The 17602-nt window shown below is 48.5% G+C and overlaps 10 protein-coding genes across 10 annotated transcripts; 4 read left to right on the plus strand and 6 right to left on the minus strand.

Annotated features, from left to right (window-relative positions):
- Positions 1-7: 7 nt before the first annotated feature.
- On the plus strand, positions 8-1739 carry FOBCDRAFT_52349 (Snf7-domain-containing protein). Its single transcript, XM_031190013.3, has 2 exons — positions 8-230; positions 292-1739. Exons 1-2 carry the CDS (start codon positions 181-183, stop codon positions 1610-1612), a joined length of 1371 nt encoding a protein of 456 aa, XP_031033998.2. The 5' UTR covers positions 8-180; the 3' UTR covers positions 1613-1739.
- Positions 1739-3450, minus strand: FOBCDRAFT_52352 (uncharacterized protein). The gene is made up of 2 exons (XM_031190014.3): positions 2770-3450; positions 1739-2719 (listed from the first exon to the last, which is right to left on the minus strand). Exons 1-2 carry the CDS (start codon positions 3269-3271, stop codon positions 1866-1868), a joined length of 1356 nt encoding a protein of 451 aa, XP_031033999.2. The 5' UTR covers positions 3272-3450; the 3' UTR covers positions 1739-1865.
- A 206-nt stretch (positions 3451-3656) lies between these two features.
- On the plus strand, positions 3657-5380 carry FOBCDRAFT_298404 (DNA polymerase subunit Cdc27). Its single transcript, XM_031190015.3, has 5 exons — positions 3657-3828; positions 3884-3939; positions 3991-4193; positions 4250-5107; positions 5157-5380. Exons 1-5 carry the CDS (start codon positions 3775-3777, stop codon positions 5327-5329), a joined length of 1344 nt encoding a protein of 447 aa, XP_031034000.2. The 5' UTR covers positions 3657-3774; the 3' UTR covers positions 5330-5380.
- A 14-nt stretch (positions 5381-5394) lies between these two features.
- Positions 5395-6884, minus strand: FOBCDRAFT_298409 (pyridoxal phosphate-dependent transferase; the record flags this gene model as incomplete). Its single annotated transcript, XM_031190017.2, has 2 exons — positions 5395-6330; positions 6381-6884. 2 exons carry the CDS (start codon positions 6882-6884, stop codon positions 5395-5397), a joined length of 1440 nt encoding a protein of 479 aa, XP_031034002.2.
- Positions 6885-7311: 427 nt separating this feature from the next.
- On the minus strand, positions 7312-9299 carry FOBCDRAFT_231304 (uncharacterized protein). Its single transcript, XM_031190018.3, has 3 exons — positions 9018-9299; positions 7748-8961; positions 7312-7697 (listed from the first exon to the last, which is right to left on the minus strand). Exons 1-3 carry the CDS (start codon positions 9155-9157, stop codon positions 7420-7422), a joined length of 1632 nt encoding a protein of 543 aa, XP_031034003.2. The 5' UTR covers positions 9158-9299; the 3' UTR covers positions 7312-7419.
- A 145-nt stretch (positions 9300-9444) lies between these two features.
- FOBCDRAFT_264101 (acyl-CoA N-acyltransferase) lies at positions 9445-11164 on the minus strand. The gene is made up of 2 exons (XM_059611336.1): positions 10655-11164; positions 9445-10604 (listed from the first exon to the last, which is right to left on the minus strand). The coding sequence occupies exons 1-2, from the start codon at positions 11070-11072 to the stop codon at positions 9517-9519; spliced, it is 1506 nt and encodes a 501-aa protein (XP_059465807.1). The 5' UTR covers positions 11073-11164; the 3' UTR covers positions 9445-9516.
- A 146-nt stretch (positions 11165-11310) lies between these two features.
- On the plus strand, positions 11311-12410 carry FOBCDRAFT_231306 (ribonuclease H-like domain-containing protein). Its single transcript, XM_031190021.3, has one exon. It carries the CDS (start codon positions 11372-11374, stop codon positions 12329-12331), a length of 960 nt encoding a protein of 319 aa, XP_031034006.2. The 5' UTR covers positions 11311-11371; the 3' UTR covers positions 12332-12410.
- A 284-nt stretch (positions 12411-12694) lies between these two features.
- FOBCDRAFT_231309 (ribonuclease H2 non-catalytic subunit-domain-containing protein) lies at positions 12695-13730 on the plus strand. The gene is made up of 3 exons (XM_031190022.3): positions 12695-12892; positions 12949-13241; positions 13290-13730. The coding sequence occupies exons 1-3, from the start codon at positions 12757-12759 to the stop codon at positions 13329-13331; spliced, it is 471 nt and encodes a 156-aa protein (XP_031034007.2). The 5' UTR covers positions 12695-12756; the 3' UTR covers positions 13332-13730.
- A 672-nt stretch (positions 13731-14402) lies between these two features.
- FOBCDRAFT_231311 (uncharacterized protein) lies at positions 14403-15526 on the minus strand. The gene is made up of 2 exons (XM_031190023.3): positions 15121-15526; positions 14403-15064 (listed from the first exon to the last, which is right to left on the minus strand). The coding sequence occupies exons 1-2, from the start codon at positions 15414-15416 to the stop codon at positions 14491-14493; spliced, it is 870 nt and encodes a 289-aa protein (XP_031034008.1). The 5' UTR covers positions 15417-15526; the 3' UTR covers positions 14403-14490.
- Positions 15527-15956: 430 nt separating this feature from the next.
- FOBCDRAFT_206328 (phosphoribosylglycinamide synthetase) lies at positions 15957-17372 on the minus strand (the record flags this gene model as incomplete). The annotated part of the gene is made up of 3 exons (XM_059609167.1): positions 15957-16153; positions 16207-16497; positions 16652-17372. The coding sequence occupies 3 exons, from the start codon at positions 17370-17372 to the stop codon at positions 15957-15959; spliced, it is 1209 nt and encodes a 402-aa protein (XP_059465808.1).
- Between the last annotated feature and the right edge of the window lie 230 nt (positions 17373-17602).

Here is a 17602-nt window from a genome sequence, read left to right on the forward strand (position 1 = left end):
AATGTGTCGTCATTCTTCAAAACTTTCTTTGAACATCCATTATTTCGTCTTATGACGTGAAAAATAGCTGTTGACGAATCTTGACCTTTTATCCCTGTGGGCTTACGTTCTGCAAGGCGAAACACCCTCCCAGAACCGATTCTTGTTTGCGTACACCGATTCAGCTTGCAAAACGACATCATGGGCGAGCTCGCCGACTACCTCATCAATAACGACCCCAGCTTCAGCAGGTAGCAAACCCTGTCCCACGTATCTGGTTAACTATTGTTTATTTGACTAACAACTCCCGAGGTCACGATTAGCAGCCCGATACTCGGATTTTCGATCACAGCGCACCTTGAATCCCGATGGCTACCAGGCAAATATTTCCGCCTGGCGCCAGGCCCTCTCAGATCTTGTCGCCAAGGGCAAGATTTCCCACCGCGGATCCAGCCCCGACCACTTCGTCCTCAAACTCGACGACTCCTTACTGCGGTCACTGGAACACAAGGAATTTGGCCAGCCCCTGGCCCTCGGAACCGTAGTGCGCGAAGCGACCGCCGGCCGGGACTTTATACCACTACAGGATTTCGAGAAATCGCAACAGAGTATCTATCAGCGCAGTTGGGCTGGTCTGCCATGGAGTGTGATGAGTTGGACTTTGCGACAGCTGGGCGTGGTAGACCCTGCTAGAGGCGACGACAAGCTGCCCACAGGTCAATATGTCATTGTCAAGAATATGGAAGCTGCCGCGAAGGAGCTGGGCGATCTGATGGCCGAAAAAGTGTCAAGATTCGATCGCGTTTTCAGCAGAGCACAATTTCAAAAAGCCTTTTCCGCCGCTCTCGTTAAAGGCCAACATCTGACGGACTCGGACCTAGACGTTCTACTGAAGTTTTTGTCGCGGGACAAGGAAGTCATCGAATATGATGGGAAAACGATCAGAATCAAGGGCTCTGGGGAGCAGAGCGGTATCACAAAGGAAGACGCTGCGATCGCATCCCTGAAGGAGCTCACAGAAAGTCTGAAGCACCAAGCCGACCTCCTTAACACACGCATCGATGAACTCTCCCAAACAGCCAAGGATGCCGTCACTAAAAAGAATCGCGTTGCAGCTCTTGCGGCGCTCAAATCCAAAAAGATTGCCGAGACTTCGTTGGCTACTCGCTACGCGACTCTGAACCAATTAGAAGAAGTTTCCGCCAAGCTCGAGCAGGCTGCTGACAATGTGCAGCTTGTCAACGTCATGGAGGCTTCTTCTGGTGCGCTGGCAAGCCTCAATGCACAGGTCGGTGGTGCCGAGCGCATCGATGCAGTTATGGATCGCCTACGGGAGCAGAGCAGTGCGACCGACGAGGTGAGCGCTATTCTGGCCGAATCAACAGGCGAGGTCATCGACGAAACTGCGCTCGACGACGAGCTCGAGGCTATGGAGGCGCAAGAGCGCGAAAAGGAAGAAGAGATGACGAAGAGCAAGGAGGCCGAGGAACAGAAAGCCCGCGACGAACGGGAGGCAGCCGAGGCGCAAAAGAAGCTCGACGAGTTGCCTGATGTGCCTGCTGATGGTGAGGAGATCCGACAGAAGGAGCAGACACCAACATCCGAGACTGGAATTGCAAATCTGGCGATATAGAAGACGCCAGGCGAACGGACTGGGAAGAGAACGAAGCTCAGTGCAGGCCGAATGGTTCATACGTGTACATGATGATATAGTAGGATATCCCTGGCGTTTTTGGGCTTAAGATTGTACAAGTGGGTTTTTGTTCATTAAAATCTATACACCAAGGGCACATTTGTTGTGCCATTATAGTATCATTAAGTGGTATCTCAATGCATGCCCTTCTATATATGCCATTCCAACCATCAGTATGCCGTTCTTAACCGACTTACGAGTCGCGATCGTAGTTCTCAGGCCAGGGGTTGCTGTGTATTCGGTCTTGTGAGAACGTGTCCCTGCGGGTGTCTGATGGATGTCTGCTCGAATCCCTATTGCTTCCTCGGTGGCCCTTAGATTGAGAGTGCGATGGCTCAGGCGATGGATTATCGGAATGCGACGGTCGACCTGGGATTCCTTCAGCCGGTCTTGACGGAAAAGCCGAGGGTCTTGACACAGCCCGCCAGTCTGCAGAATGGTCTTGCATTCGATCGCTATTCTCTTGTGGTGTTGTTTCCCCGTCCGTTTTCGACTCGTTAGCAGCCTCTTCAGCCTTCTTTTTGGCCTCAAGCCTAGTCCTCTTTGCATTTGCAATCAGGTCTTTAAAGGACGAATCATGTTTAGCTGCCCATGCTGCACCGTCGAAGTCTTTGTCTTTGATGATTGCTGCATTCTGTACAGATCGCCCTGTTGTTGGAGCTCGTCCTCCTTGTGTCCGTTCCCAGACATCCAAATCATGTAACAATTCGTGACGTTTCCTTGGGCGTGCAGCGTCGCAGTTTGAATTCCATATCGTCATCCACTCTTTATGTCGGCGCTCTAGAAGAATTCGAGGGCCCTGATTTGAAATACCAAGATCAGACATCTTCTTTCGCAAAGCTTGGTCCTTGAACATAGAGTAATTCATTGCAGGGAGGCGGTCCGGAACCTTTGTCTGATGTCGCTGTTGGCTGAAGCTGGTGTTTGAACTACTGCCAGGAGTTCCCCGTGGCTTTTGTACAGGTCCTGTACATGTCTCGAGGTGCTTGAAAACCTGCCATTCCTTCATTCGACTTTCGCAAACTGGGCACGCGACAAGGCCGTCCTCTGGCGATTGTTAGGAAAGAAATATGCGCCTTTGGCACTGCTGAACTCACCTGGCTCCGGCTGAAAGTCCTCATCATCCTCTGAGACTCCGACAGTCTTGTACTCTTCAGAAAGAACTGTATATGAGGGGGCGGATCGAGTGTTTCGCAGTCGCGTGGATGACCGTAGTCGCTTGCCGTCTGGCGCACCCCCCGACTCATGATGGTCTTCGACTGTTTTTCGTTTCGAGCTTGTCTTCTTGGTATTTGCGTTTCGCGCCAGCTCTAGTGTTGCTGGCCTGGCATTGATGAATGCTTGCACAGCTTCTTCCATTGCCCAATTGCTCCGTAACTTGAGCTCTTGCTCTGATGCGCGACACAGTGGGCATTTGCCCTCATTGGACAAGGCCCGGCGGATACATAGCGAGCAGAAAGTATGGCAGCAGGTGGTGATCATAGGGGTTTTGTAAAAGTCCTTGCATATTTGACATCGTAAAGCGCTTTCGACTGCGGCAAGGGCAGTTAGTGGCGTCGTGAGCCAGTCTGTAGAGTTGGGGACATCATGGTCGGCCATGGGGGGCGCAAAAGTGCGAACAGGGGCTAAAACGAATGAGTAATATGATTCAGAGGGCGAGCACGTCCAAAGAAGACGGCCTCGAGGTTAAAATGGTCTTGATATCCTCAGTTGGACTTTGTAAATTTAGGACAAAGATCCCAGACCCAGAATAAAGTGGTCGCGCTGGAGACGCGATCGCTAGGATGACGCTGGCAGTGATTGAAGAACCCGATTCTAGAATAACGCCCTTGAAACGGTCAGATTGAGTTAGTGTAGGCTTCGATAGGGTATTACTTATGCATTTAGCCAGTTAGCGGCTGACGTTTTGAAAGCAGTCCACGTGATGTCGCGTCCTCTCAACGCGTACTTTCCTGTTTCTGTTTCCTAGGAGCTAGGTATGGATCTTTAATGAGGGACAGCGATTTTGTCAATCGAGTCTCACCGCGTAAAGTCAACCACTTTTCGTGTTATTTGCCCTCAATTTTAACTCAAGTTACAAGACTTCAAAAACCAAAAGCAACATGGACGAACATAAAAAGTTTTTAGCAGATCGTCTGCTTAGTGAAGAACAACCGGTTTGTTTCAACCCTTTTGTCACTTTCACTTAGTATAGCCACTGATGGAGTGTAGATCACGTATCGGGTCTTGAGTAGAGCTTTGGATGTACATGTCAACACTGCCAAAGAGTAAGTTTGAGAACTTCGACAGGCTCTGGAATAAGCTCTAACAGTTGACAGGATGCTTTATGACTTTCACAGCTATCAAAATGCGCAGAAAGCTAACTCTGTTCATGCGACATATCTAATTTATGGCACCAAAACTCCAGAGAAGGACGAATCTGACGGCGATGTTGAAATGTCAGGCTCATCGCCCGAGGAGCCCCTTTCAGATGAGGTTCCGACTTCCACACTGACTCTGGCTCGGGAAGAAGAACTAAACGGTACGAACCTATTAAGGGGAACTTATGAGATGGACTCGAATTGACTTGTCTCCTAGATATTCTAGCTGCTTATGAGCAGGTAGTTTCGATCCACGTCTACAGTCTTTCACCTCATCCCCAAAAAGATCTTTCTCTCCTGTCAGATGTTGCATCTCAACTCTCGGAGTATTCATCAAATGGGGACATCACGGCCACATCTAAGAAGTATGGCGTTATTAGCAACCCGAACGCTCGAAGGAGAGAACGGACGATCCGACCTCAAGCGTCTACTTCAGCTCCCTCTCAGGCCGTCAAGACAGAGCCTGCTGCATCAAAGTCAACATCCAAGACAACGGTCAAGCAAGAAACGTCAGCGGTGAAGCCCGAGGCAAAGCAAATGAAGCCTGCTAAACAGGAGTCTTCAGCTCCGTCGTCCAAGGAGGGAACACCAGCTCCAAGTGGCGGGAAGAAGCCCGCGCCATCTCTTAAACGAGGAGTATCTGGCGGTATCATGCAATCATTCGCAAAAGCGGCTGCACGACCACCTAAACCCAAGCCTGCCCCCAAGAAGGAAGAGGACACAACTATGGCTCTCTCTGATGACGGTGAGGCAGATGACTCTGATATCGTGGCAACCAAGTCAAAGTCCAGTGTAGATTCTACCGATATCAAGCGAAAGCGCCAGGAACGTGAGGATGCACTACGAAAAATGATGGAAGACGATGACGACGAAGAGGAGAAGGAAGATTCCGACAAGGAATCCGAGCAAGCCGATGAAGAGATGGAAGAAGCACCAGAACCTGAGGCAGAGCCCGAGGCCAAGAAGGAAGAGAGCGAACCAGCAGAAGTGATCTCGAGCACTGGTGATGGGCGCAGGAGGGGTAGAAGACGCGTGATGAAGAAGAAGCGAATCCTTGACGATCAAGGATATATGGGTAAGTCCTCCTTACGATCTTATTAGGTTATGATGCTAATTGCCAAAAGTCACCATCCAAGAACCTGGCTGGGAATCCTTTTCTGAGGATGAGGCTCCCCCACCGACCAAAGAGGCAGCCCCTGCTCCTACACCTACACCATCATCATCTACAGGCTCCAAATCAAAGAAGCCGGCGCCAAAGGGACAGGGCAACATTATGTCGTTCTTTTCAAAGAAGTAGAATGCATTTAGAAGGACCATTAAGAAGAATTGGGGAGGATAACGACTGCAGAAAACATATTCTAATCATTTGTTGGCATCTATAATATCGCTATCGGCCATTGTGCTAGCAAGCGCCTTGTATTTCTCAGGGTCGGCCTTTATCCTCTGAAGCACGTTTGATAACCTCTCAACACCTTCTACCAAGTCCTTCTCGGGGACATATGCGAATGTCAGCCGTACGGCGTTGTCCAAATAAACAGAAGCCTCATCGCCAGGCACTTGAAACATAGTCCCATTTCCCACAACTAAATTCTCCTCGGTCATCGTGACTTCTGAAACAAGCTTGGCTGAGATACCCTCTTCCAATGTGAGCCACACAAAGTAACCGCCATAAACACTGCCGTTGACAAGACCAGCGTCTCGGATGCCAACATTAAGAGGCTCGAGATGCTTATGTATAGCTTGCATCATGATCCGGTGTCGATGTTGAAGTTGAGGCCTGAGAGTAGTCGCAAGTCGCTCCTGAAGAGCCCCTGACTGAACCAAATCGGCCATGATAGATGCAGAAAACTGACTCGGCGAACCACCAGACTTTGTTGCACCCGTCTGTGCCAATCCAAATGCAAAAGCAGGAGATCCTTCGAGCCAACCAGTTCTCATTCCCGGGCCAGTGAGTTTACTGAACGATCCATTACTGACAGCGTGCCCAAAACCATGGGGATCGTTGTTCGCACGACCCATGGCCAAGTCAATGTCACACAGGCGCGGGAGTAGCATTTCTGGATGCTCGTTGGCGCTCAAACTGCTTGAAACTTTGCTGGGATCGCTGTCGATGCGCCATTGGAGAAAATCATAAACGTCGTCGCAGATGATGAGGGCATCATACTTGCGCGCAAGTCGAACAAGGGCTTCTCGGCGGCGAAGAGACATTGTCTTGCCGGAGGGATTCGAACAAGTGGGAACCGCGTAGATGACATGTCGATAATGCTTACGGTACTTTCCAGCATCACTCACAGGAGCCTAATCGGCGTCAGTTCAAGGACTAGTCACAGTATTCGCGAGTGTCATACCTTGGCTTCTGGGGTGTGCTTCTCAAACTCAGCTAGCTTAGTCTCCAACGCTTCGATATCAACACCCTCCTCATCTTCTGGCGTTGCCCTCAGCCGGCCCTCAAAGCCATTGTCGCGGAAAATCTGGAAGACAAGGTGATAAGAGGGTGAAATGCACCAAACAGCCTGAGTTACATTGGGATCTGTGAAGCTCTGGAGGATGCAAGCGACATTCTGACTTGCACCGCCAGAGATGCAGATACGATTCGGATCTCGTTCAACACGATAGTGCTCCGACAGCCAAGTCGCCAATGCCTCGCGCAGCGGCTGATATCCGGAATCTGGACCGTACTGTAGCGCGGGGACATATATAGCTGGGTCTGAGAGATTGCGCTGAGCAGCAGCTGAGAGGAGGTCAATAGGCAGAAGACCTGGGTTTGGCCAGCCGCGAATCAGATTAATCTGATGCTTCCCTGACTGAGGATTTGAGGGGACTTCAGAAGCGTGGGTTGGTTTTGTCGTCATATTGGCTGTGTTGATGTGTGATGGTGATGACAGTGATGATGGTATTGAGGGGCAATACCTATTATGGTGACATAGAGGGGAAGCTGCAGCGTTATGAGACAGCACAGAAAAATTACGACTCAACGCCCTGTGATATTGGTGTTGCACTCCTTTATATATCGCACAATTTCTATACACGCAAACGTCAACAGCAAGCCCAATCGAGCGATGTCGGACCGGTTGGAGGATATTCATGGAGACGAAGACGATTGTCAATGGTTCAGACGGCTAACTTGCCTAGAATGGCGAGGGGTAGAGACGGATAACTGTGGACCTTTCTCTTACAGTACTCGCAGCCAGTCCATTAGCTCAAAATCCGGGGTAACGAGATCCGATATCAGTGGCTAAGCTTGCACTTGATTATCATTTGCATTGTCTATTCTTGAGTGGAAGGTCACGACAATTGTCTGTGCTCAAGCCAGTACAGGAACTATAACGCATTTATTATTGAACTATTTTTTGTCACAAACACCATATGCTTTAGCAGTCTCGTTCATCATATCTCATACGGTGCAGCGCCCTCGCCAAAGATTAGGTGTGGTTTCCTCTTAGCCAAGTCCAAGATCGTTGATGCAAATACACCATTTGCCCAGGCAAACCAACTTCTTGTGTATTGAGTGATGTGCTGAACATCAATACTCTCGTGAACCAAGCCCAGCCTGGCGGAGTCGAGCACAAGTTCAATGCATTCTTTGATCTCTTTGTCGTTGTCAGAGGTTCGAGCCTGAATGAGAAGACTCATCGGCCACGCGTTTCTTAACCCGATATGTGGTCCTATGAACTATCAGTGGCCGCAATAATCGGGTATGTATTAGACATCTTACCTCCAATACCCTTGAATGCATTTCCTTCAAGATAGTAAGGATTTCCACTCTTTTCCAACAACATCTTCCTTGTGTTCTGGTAAATTGGATCGTTGACCTCACAGAATCCCATTAGTGGAAGCGCCAGTAATGAAGGATAATTGGCGTCGTCCATTAGGATCGAGGAGCCATATCCATCTACTTCATATGCAAACACATCTCCATATTTCTTGTGCTTGACCACGCCATGCTCCATGATGCCTTCGCGGAGCTTTGTGCTCCAAGTCTCTAATTTCTGAGCTAGTGTTGTTTTACCCACCATCGTAAGAATCTTGGATGCTCGCTTCAGTTCGACAGACATTTGCGCATTGGCGGGGATGAAGAAACCGAGAATTGTTGCATCGTCGCTGGGTCGGAAGGCTGATCGAACCAGGCCCGTTCCCCAGTTTAGAGGATTACCAACACCCTTCAAGTTGAGTGTTTCAGTTCCAATATCGGTGCGCCGCGAGAATGTGTACTCGTTGCGCTGAAACTCGCCAGTCTTGGGGTCGAAGGTCGACTTGGATTGCTCAGTCAGCACGTTCAGTAAAGTTTCAACAGCGCGGTACCATCTCTTGGTTAAAAAGTCAGTCGAGCCGGTGTGATCGTGAAAGTCGTTGCCAAGAGCGAGGAAATGTGCTAGAGAATCTAGCTCATACTTGCATTCGAATACTGCTTGTGGCTCATATGCTGGGTGTACGTTGTCTTCTTGTCCATTAGACGAGAGAGGTAAGTCGCTGATAGGCGGAGGTTGAAAGGCATTGCAGTATGGGGACTCGATCACATATTCGGCCTGGGTGTTGATGGCACCGAGCAATAATGTGTGAATGGCGGGATCCTTCTTCGCAAGCGGCTGGTAAGGGCGCAATTGGTTTGTTGAGTCGCGTAGCCATTCCGCGATAATGTCACCCGTTATGATGAAGGATTGCGGTCCCTGCCAAGCTCCCTCATCATGGAACCCTCCAAAGCTTCCCATGCGGAAGAAGCCTGTATCTTCTTTTCCTTTGGTATGGAACTTGACGGTTGTATCGGTCGTCGAAGGGAATGCGTTCTCGAAGAGTCGTGCTAGATCGGGGTCTTTCATACGCGACGTCACATCTTCAATGACCTTTTCGATGGCGTCTGATTGAAATGTCCGGCATTTCGTGGTTGGTCTTTGGTAGGGGAGTTCTCGAGGGCCAGTACTGAAAGGTCGGCTGTGCAAAAGTAATGTCAGAAGGGCCCGGTATGCTGCGCAATGAAAGTAACATACTGAGGATATGCTGCATATCGTGTATAGTCGGGACATATACGATGGTAGTCGCCAAGAGGTCTCTGTTCGTCATCTGGACTGGCGCTGGCGAGGGTCGCGCTCAAGCCAAGCAAGCTTGATGCCAGTAGGCGAAGTGACATGATGGGAGGCTAGAAGTTATGCTGTTGACTTAGGAATGGTGATATTAGGATGGCAACATAGCAATTTCTTGCAGCTTGGGTCGGTGTCAATTGGACGTCAAAGGACAAAGTCAACATGAGAATGGAAGTTGTCAGAGTTGTGTTACAGCTGTCGCATTATTATCCCTCCGATTATGTAGGGCGAGACAAGCTCGGCCAGAGCTCCAACGTGGGGCTGGTCAAGGTTGGGGTAATCATCAGCCAAACCATAGCGTCCATCATGGCTTATGCAGCCAATAGATGTGATTTTGATGGAACAGGGGTATCATTTAAAGCTATCTATACGTACATCGCTTGCTATTTCTACTTCATGTCTATAATTACCAACCCCATGTTCGGCTTGAAGCTGTGAACACTGGAGGCTTCCATTGAATCTTGGTTGGATCCACTGTTCGTTTCCTCTTCAACTTAGTCTTCTCCCGTTGCTGGATCAACTTCTCCGGAATCACAATCTTGTGGTCGCTCTTGTGGTACACCTGCATTCTGAGAGCTTGCAAAGTGTGCTCCACGTCCTGTGTTGTCATAGCCAGCGCTGCTGATATTGCCTCGATCGTGACCTTCTCCTCACGCTCGTTGTACCCCATAAGCAGCTCCAGAATGTTCTCTGACCAATACTGTCGGTAACTCAGCAGACCCAAATCCGACAATGGCTTTTCTGGAGAGCCAAGCTTTCCTTCAATGCGAGAAAGCTCATACGAGAACTGAATCAGTAGCCGACCATAGCCTTTGCGTTGATATTGCGGCATGGTTAGAATACAGGCAACGTTGTATCCGTCCGCACTCTCTTTTTCCTTAGAGAAATACCCCACCAAGTGACATCCCTTTTCGGTTCGCGTAGTCATGACATAGAACAAGAAGGGATCCACGTCATAGTACAGTGTCTTGTGGTCAAGAAACATCTTGGACAGCAAGCAGAGGTTGCGGCACCACGTTCGTTGTCGTCGGCCATCGATTTCAAAGAATGATATATCCTCGTTCCGGTAAAGCTCGTTTCCAGGTGGATGTTGTAGTGTGCACTTTCGTCGATGTCGCGTAAAGGCCTTCTCATCTCCATAATAACTCAAACAGAATTCGCAAATGAAAATCACATCCTCCTGACTGAATATTTCAGGATACGGTGAAAAGTACCAGGGGTAAAGGTCGAAACGCCCAAATTGTACCTTGGAGATATTTCGAATCCGAGATACTTCGGTCGGGTTCTGTGTCATCGAGCCGGATGTGCGGAGCTTCTCGATCTCGACTTCACGGCTGAATTCTGCCGGTTCCCTTTTGACTTCAGCTTCCTTCTCATCTACATCCATGTCGTCGCCTGCAGCAGGCGTTGCGCCATCAACACTGGCGCGCGCTTGGCTTTCCCCATCGGGTCCGATCGAGGCAGACTTCTGACGATTTTGGGATTCTACAAAGTCGAGAGGGACGTCAGTTGTGAGTTCGAGTAAGAGATACTGAAATACCTACCAGTCCATGGGTGTGGGGTATTTGCCTCTGAAGCAACTGATTGCTCCCGCTTCCCAGGCCTCTTTTGTGACTTCTTAGAAGGTTGCGTCTTCTTGGATTGCGCAGCGGGCGCTTTCTTCGTTTTGGGGTCTTTGGGCTTGTCCTTTTCGGGGTTTGGCCATTCGACCTCTCGAGTAAAGTCCAGCCTAATCACAGGAACCCATTCATCTAATCGTTTATTGAAGTTGTCGAAGTTGCAATAAAATTGTTTGCCGCTTTTTGTCGTCTTGATGCTGAGGATCTCGGCGCGTCGTGGTTGACCTTCCTTTTCGACCCAAGCAATACAGCCTGTTGTTATTGTCTCTGGGGTCGCAAGGCTCTTTAGTCGCGGCTCACCTGAGCCCACGGTGGGCTCGCCGCTAGGTGTGCCGCCAGCCATGATGGAAATAGAATGGTTGGATGATATTTGATGATCGTCGCGTTGATGGACTTGTGTCGCAAGATAGAAAACGGAAGGAAATAATATGGGAGGGGCACGGCAGAAAATGAGTTGGAGTTCTTATCAGCAAGGCGGTGAGAAGGATAGCTGCTTATCTATTCTTCGTTAGATGCATAAACTCCGTTAGACTCATCACTCAGAAAGCCGTCTGTTACATCTGGTTCTCTTTTTGTGACTTGTACTAACATTTCAATTTTTCTACTAGAAATTTATGTCGGGTGTTATATTCTTTTGACAAGATGGAAACGCTTTCTTCCAACTGGAAAAAGCTCCAGGCAAAACTCAAGGAAGAGTCTGCGTCAAAACCATCTCTCAAGCGCAAATCAGAGACCTTAACAACGAATCCACCACCTAAAAAGTCTAAGGTGCAAAAGTCCCTCCCAAAACCGCCAAGAAGATCAGCAAAAGCAGCTCAAACAACAACCAAAAAGCCAATGGGCGGTGTTCACAGTTCGAAAATCGAGGAGTCAGTACCTGGGACCTCGACATCCCTTGCACTATGGGCGGAAGACAATGATGTGTCTGCAGAAGCCCTAGCAGAGGCATACAGTCTGGGTGCGAAGGACAATTCGATGATGCTTGCCTCCGCAAAGGACAAAATCAACCATGGACTCACAGAAGGGATCGAGGTCGGAAAGTACATCGCTATCGATTGCGAGATGGTTGGCGTGGGGCCAGGCGGTCATGAATCAGCTCTCGCTCGTGTAAGCATTGTTGATTTTCATGGTGTGCAGATTTACGACTCTTATGTGAAACCTAAGGAGAAGGTCACAAACTGGAGGACAGCGGTCAGTGGTATTGACCAAAAGAAGATGAGATTTGCTAGGGAATTCGAGGAAGTTCAGGCAGACGTCGACAAGCTTCTCCAGGGTCGAATATTGATTGGACATGATCTCAAGCATGATCTAGAAGCTCTCATTCTCAGCCATCCTGGAAAAGACATCCGCGACACCGCCAAATTCCCAGGTTTCAAGAAGTATGGCAATGGAAGAAAGCCAGCCCTGCGGGTCCTGGCTCAGAAGATCCTGGGCGTCGAGATACAAGGAGGCGCACATTCTAGTATTGAGGATGCGCGAGCGACTATGTTACTGTTCCGCAAGCACAAGCAGGCGTTTGACGTTGATCACGCAAGTCGATATGCGCCGAAACCAGCATCAGGTGGCCAGAAAGGCACCAAATCGAAAAAGAAAAGAAAGTGAAGGGGTGATATAAACAAGTACATCCTCATAAAGTTTTGTTGAGATACCCATATAGCAAGAACTATTATTTTTCGGACAACCATGGTTCATCGAAGTACGCCCCGAGTTTCCGAGGTAGGGAACTATCCTACCAACCATTAACCTTTGCATTCTGAGATCAATTTATACAAAAGAAGCCCAATTAAGTCGTATTTTCTCACCAGTTTTAACCATTTTGAAATCAGAATACTCCGTAGAGTTCTAATAGTAATGTCATAACTTGGGTTCATTCTGTAGTACGGAGTACTAACATGTTTCCTACCAACATTCTGGACCCATTTTTCACTAATTGCGTCGTGAGATAAGATAAGCCTGTCACCTTAGAACTCTTTACGCGCCTCGACGCGTCTCCTTCAGTTGACAACGAACAAGTCAACACCACTACAATGTCGCAACCAATACTCTCATTAGCACCCGACGAGAATAAATCCAAAGCTGTGGCGAATCTTTTGCCATGCCGTATACACCATGATGGGCCAATCGACCCGGCATCGACATTTTGGACCCCTACTACTACCGATGGTTTGTGTCCCTGGATACGAATCCCGTTGCCACGAGCGTACTGACAATCTGAAAAGATGGTACGAAACTAGCATACTTTCGAGGTAGAAAACTTCAAGGAAAGGTGGTAAAAATACCAGAACAATGTCGAGGTGTTGTTGTCGAACGAGCTCCCGAAAAGGACCCCAAAAGTGCCAACGAGGACGTGCTAGAGGATCTCGATGCCGACCAAGAGCCAGAACAAATAGGAAGCATGAAAATAACTGCAGAGTTTGATGAGATGGTTGTTTGGGGACATGAGACAGTGGCAGATGCCAGCGCAGACCCTTATGTCCGCAGTATGGGGGAGTGGCTTCAGATGGCCGACCGGGTATGGCTCGATATTGACTGGGCAAGAATCTGTTGCTAACTTCTCCAGATTCACTCGTACTCGCCCCTTGCAGATACGACACAGAAATGATGTGGCCGGCAGTGACCAAGCGTCGAGCTGCTCCACCCACGAGAGGCCGGATGTTGACATCGTGGGACATCGAGATTACCTCGAACCGACCAAATACTTCAACAATATACCCGAGCAATAGTCCCAACACTAAAGACTGTGTTAAGATATTGTTCTTCCCCCATTCATGTCGTTATTGAAAATTGGAGCATAGACCTCATGTAGTTGGGAGCGACCCGTTTTAAAATAACACGCCTAGGAGACCGACACATGTCTTTTGCAGCCAAAGTCCTGTTTCTAATACCTCTACCTCTGACGGGATATCATGCTGTATGCTAAATAAGTAAAAAACAAGTCTATGATTCTAGTACTACGTTTTTTCCTTTAACGAAGTCTGGACTCGCTAGCCTCTGACTTCTTCCTCGTAGGCTTCTGGTTAAATGAGCGATCCCTAGTTTAAGGGGGCGATATGTCCATTCTGGTACTGCCAATGAAGGCTGGTGTCAATTTCTCTGGATTCTTTGAGTCTGCAACTGAATGTGGCCTCTCGGGATAGATTGTTTCTTACGAATAAGAGCAATTTGGTATGTTGAAAAAGTAATAACTGACATACTCGTATTGATTGCCTTGGGTTATCATGCAGTGGAAATCCATGGTTCGTTCCCTGGGCCTTATAAGCTCGTTCAGTCGCATACACACTTATGTAGCTACACTGTTCAGTCAACCCTTTCGTAGGGCATGATTTCAAGTGTTCAGTCTGTATACGTCTAGGGCTGACAATCTGGCCCTGCTAGGCCCATTGTTGCTATTTCCGAACAAAGATACCATGGTTTTACTCGACACTTGCCTCGTTCCACAATACCAGTCTGTGATTAGTCTTTGTATTTCTTTGCTTGCCTACTTACTTTTGACAAACGTGTGACTCAATGAATCTTTGAGGTCTGGAAGAACGTTGCTTTCATCATGACAAAGGGTTCGTTGTGAACACATTAAACCAGGCCATCTGCATTGTAACCTTGGCCGATATACTGATGGGCATGTATGCATTGTCTTTCATTTAGGCGGCCCTTAGATTACTCAAATGGAACTTCAGCAAATTATTGATAGTGTGTAGTCGTGATAAATATTGGTCTTTTTGTAGCGTCTTGGTTGACCACCTTATGATTTGAGCTATGCTAGTCTACTTCTCGTCTAAGTCAGTCGTGATACCAATCTCTCTTGTTGCTTCAATATCATGTTGAAGAAACTCAAGCTTGGTCTTCAGACGAGCAAAGCAGTCTTTGCCCAATGGCAATCTCAGAACCTTTCCCTTCAAATCACCTGCCGCTCCCTCGCCAGTGGCCACCTCGAAGATGATGTCCACTGCCTTGTTTGGATCTCCAGGTTGCTTTCCAGCTGCTTTCTCAAACTTCTGGAGTGTTGCTTCCAACAACGTTCCTTGATATGCCGTTTCGCCAGAAATATTGCTCTTGATGCTGGCTTCGAGGAAATTTGTACGGAACGCACCGGGCTCAACCAGCAAAACATTGATACCGAACTCTTTGACCTCCTTTGACAGACTCTCGCTTAGACCTTCGAGAGCGAACTTGCTGGCACTGTAGAGGCCGCAGCTGGGCTGAGCATCTTGGCCGGCGATACTGCTAATGTTGATGATGGTACCGGAACCCCGGCTTCTCATTCCGGGGAGGGCAGCTTGAATGGTGTAGAGAGGACCAAATAAATTTGTCTGGATCTGATGTTCGGCCTCGGCCTCCCTTATCACAGGCTTTAGTGTGCGCTCAGTCATTTTAACAATACAGGGCTTACTCACGTAAAGAGCTCGATGCCTCCCAAGACGGAGTATCCAGCGTTATTCACCAGAAAGTCGATCCTCCCGTAAGCCTTCTCTGCATCTTGGACTTTCTTGGTAATGCTAGCCTTGGATTCAGTCAGATCAATGGTGACGATCTTTCCGCCAGCTTCTTCGATTTGGCGGATAGCATCGGCTGATCTTGTTGTGTCTCGGACAGTTGCAATGACTCTGTGTCCTGCTTTCAAGACTCGCAAGCTGAGAAGCAGGCCAAGGCCGTTGGAGCTTCCGGTAATGAACCAAACTGGAGTCGTCATTTTGGCCTGATTCTTGATACGACTCAATGCGAGATTCTGTGTAAGTGTCTCGATCTGTTGGTTTGTTGGTTGATTGATTGATTAATATGCGCTGATACTGTGTCTTATAGTGTCGGCATCACGGACTTAATGGTTCTCTATTCCCGTTTAACTTCGTTTGGCGACAAGCATTTGGTGATGAAGCTCCACACCATCTTACTTATCACCGATCACGTATCGGAAATACAATAACGACGCCGGTATGCTCATAGGCACAGTTCCGACGTTAACTAAGGTAACAATCTGGAGTTTTTGGTCATTTGCCAGTGGTATCTGAACGTCGAGATCTGCTATTTCCTCTGATACATATTCTAACCCAACTGGAAAAGCTCTTAGTACGAAAGAAGAGTAAATGGTTCAAAAGACCTATAACAATATGGTTCTCTAGTAGCCAATCTAAGTGAGAGTATGTGAGTGAGTCTGAAAACATTACCTTTCAGTCTGACAAGTAGGAAATTCAGCTTTCTCTTTATGGACCATTACAAGTCCAATTGCAGACCTTTACCACGAAGAGAGAATTTGACCGATGTCCGTCCTTAGATATTTCCCCTTGAAAATGATCTCTCGGGCGCCGCTGTAAGCTCCTTTGATGGCTTCTTCTGTGGAATCGGCTATGCAAACCACCGCCAAAACCCTACCACCTTGAGTCACGAGGCGATCTCCTGCCCACGAGGTGCCTGCATGGAAGACGAACACATCTATGAGAACGCTTAGACATAGGATAGCCTTGGAGCCAGGGGCAACATCTTACCTTGCGGCAATGCTCCAAAGTCGATGAACTCGCCTACTCGATACGCCCCCGGATATCCACTGGAGGCCACTACTAGCGAAATGGCGGCCTTTGGCTGGAACTCCATGTGTACTCGCTCCAGCTGCGCCTCGGTACATGCTATCATTATATCTGCAAGATCTGAGGCATCGTCTAAGAGTGGAAACAAGGCTTGTGCCTCGGGATCGCCAAACCGGGCGTTATATTCCAGGAGCTTTGGGCCATCAACAGCCTGCATTATTCCAGTGCAGATAAACCCAACGAACTTATGATCTAGAGTTGGTCAGTGCAGTAATTGATAGGAACGAATACGGGGTCACCTTGCTTTCGTTCTCGAGACCCCGGATGGTTGGTTCTAGGATCGTCTGCTGGATTTCCAGAGTTTCCTCGACATTGAAAAAGTCTGATGGGATACAAACTCCCATACCGCCTGTATTAGGTCCAAGGTTTCCGTCATATATTCTCTGGGCATCTTGTCCGACTGGGAACAACCTCCATACCTTTCCATCCGTGATTATGGTGACACTCAATTCACGACCAACCAGGAACTCCTCAATGACGATTTCTTCTCCAGCTTCGCCGAAAACACGCTCAACCATGAACTTGTTAACAGCATCTTCGGCTTCCTCCTTCGTGTTACAAAGAAACACACCCTTTCCTGCTGCCAGACCTGATGCTTTCACAACATGTCTGCTTGTTGGCTGGCTTTGCAGGAACAAGCTAGCTTCAGATGGTGATGAGAAGCTTTTATAGCTTGCAGTAGGTATCTTGTGGCGTTCCATAAAGGCTTTCGCCCACCTCTTGGAACCTTCGATCTTCGCTACTTTCTTAGAAGGTCCAAAAACTCGAAACCCCCGGATTTCAAAGAAGTCCACTGCCCCGGATATGATTGATGAGTCAGAACATGGAACAACGAGATCCACACGATGGGTTTCAGCAACCCCCAACAGTCCTGTAAGATCCGTGGCCTTTATATCAGGGTCGCAGTTCTTAATCTTGGTTGATCCGCGAGCCGTACCGCCATTGCCAGGAGCACAAATGATTAAATCGACCTTAGGGGACTTGCTCAGTGACCAAACGATTGCATGCTCCCTCCCTTCCCCGCCAATCAACATTACACGAATCTTGCCAGCGTGAAAGAAGCTCATGATAAGTTATAAATGTGGTGGCAGCGCTCGATGGAGATCGGGCGTTTCGATGCCGGTTTTCGTCAAAAAGGTTTGATTGTACTTTGTCGTGTACTGAGGTCAAGAAATCCCCCCGTGCCTTATACTCTCCAAAAATCACTTCGGCATCTGACAACGGCTATGAAGGCCAACAGCCGTTCGCATAGTCACTGGAAATGCTCCAATATTGTCAACACCTCTCGGCAAGCGCG

This window comes from Fusarium oxysporum, chromosome IX (genome assembly GCF_013085055.1).
Source record: "Fusarium oxysporum Fo47 chromosome IX, complete sequence".
NCBI classification, from domain to species: Eukaryota; Fungi; Ascomycota; class Sordariomycetes; order Hypocreales; family Nectriaceae; genus Fusarium; species Fusarium oxysporum.

Excerpts from the sequence above, each read along its gene's own strand:
- FOBCDRAFT_231309 (XM_031190022.3), top strand. The coding sequence starts at position 12,757 with ATGTCGCAACCAATACTCTCATTAGCACCCGACGAGAATAAATCCAAA. Across the intron at positions 12,893-12,948 it reads GACCCCTACTACTACCGATG|ATGGTACGAAACTAGCATAC; the intron begins GTTTGTGTCCCT and ends CAATCTGAAAAG. Across the intron at positions 13,242-13,289 it reads GGCTTCAGATGGCCGACCGG|ATTCACTCGTACTCGCCCCT; the intron begins GTATGGCTCGAT and ends TAACTTCTCCAG.
- FOBCDRAFT_264101 (XM_059611336.1), bottom strand. The coding sequence starts at position 11,072 with ATGGCTGGCGGCACACCTAGCGGCGAGCCCACCGTGGGCTCAGGTGAG. Across the intron at positions 10,605-10,654 it reads TACCCCACACCCATGGACTG|ACTTTGTAGAATCCCAAAAT; the intron begins GTAGGTATTTCA and ends ACGTCCCTCTCG.
- FOBCDRAFT_52352 (XM_031190014.3), bottom strand. The coding sequence starts at position 3,271 with ATGGCCGACCATGATGTCCCCAACTCTACAGACTGGCTCACGACGCCA. Across the intron at positions 2,720-2,769 it reads GGACTTTCAGCCGGAGCCAG|AGGACGGCCTTGTCGCGTGC; the intron begins GTGAGTTCAGCA and ends AACAATCGCCAG.
- FOBCDRAFT_298404 (XM_031190015.3), top strand. The coding sequence starts at position 3,775 with ATGGACGAACATAAAAAGTTTTTAGCAGATCGTCTGCTTAGTGAAGAA. Across the intron at positions 3,940-3,990 it reads CATGTCAACACTGCCAAAGA|GATGCTTTATGACTTTCACA; the intron begins GTAAGTTTGAGA and ends AACAGTTGACAG. Across the intron at positions 4,194-4,249 it reads TCGGGAAGAAGAACTAAACG|ATATTCTAGCTGCTTATGAG; the intron begins GTACGAACCTAT and ends CTTGTCTCCTAG.
- FOBCDRAFT_52349 (XM_031190013.3), top strand. The coding sequence starts at position 181 with ATGGGCGAGCTCGCCGACTACCTCATCAATAACGACCCCAGCTTCAGC. Across the intron at positions 231-291 it reads AACGACCCCAGCTTCAGCAG|GTCACGATTAGCAGCCCGAT; the intron begins GTAGCAAACCCT and ends ACAACTCCCGAG.
- FOBCDRAFT_231304 (XM_031190018.3), bottom strand. The coding sequence starts at position 9,157 with ATGTCACTTCGCCTACTGGCATCAAGCTTGCTTGGCTTGAGCGCGACC. Across the intron at positions 8,962-9,017 it reads CGATATGCAGCATATCCTCA|CCGACCTTTCAGTACTGGCC; the intron begins GTATGTTACTTT and ends ACTTTTGCACAG. Across the intron at positions 7,698-7,747 it reads TGCATTCAAGGGTATTGGAG|GACCACATATCGGGTTAAGA; the intron begins GTAAGATGTCTA and ends GATAGTTCATAG.
- FOBCDRAFT_231311 (XM_031190023.3), bottom strand. The coding sequence starts at position 15,416 with ATGACGACTCCAGTTTGGTTCATTACCGGAAGCTCCAACGGCCTTGGC. Across the intron at positions 15,065-15,120 it reads GGAGGCATCGAGCTCTTTAC|GGAGGCCGAGGCCGAACATC; the intron begins GTGAGTAAGCCC and ends GCCTGTGATAAG.
- FOBCDRAFT_231306 (XM_031190021.3), top strand. The coding sequence starts at position 11,372 with ATGGAAACGCTTTCTTCCAACTGGAAAAAGCTCCAGGCAAAACTCAAG.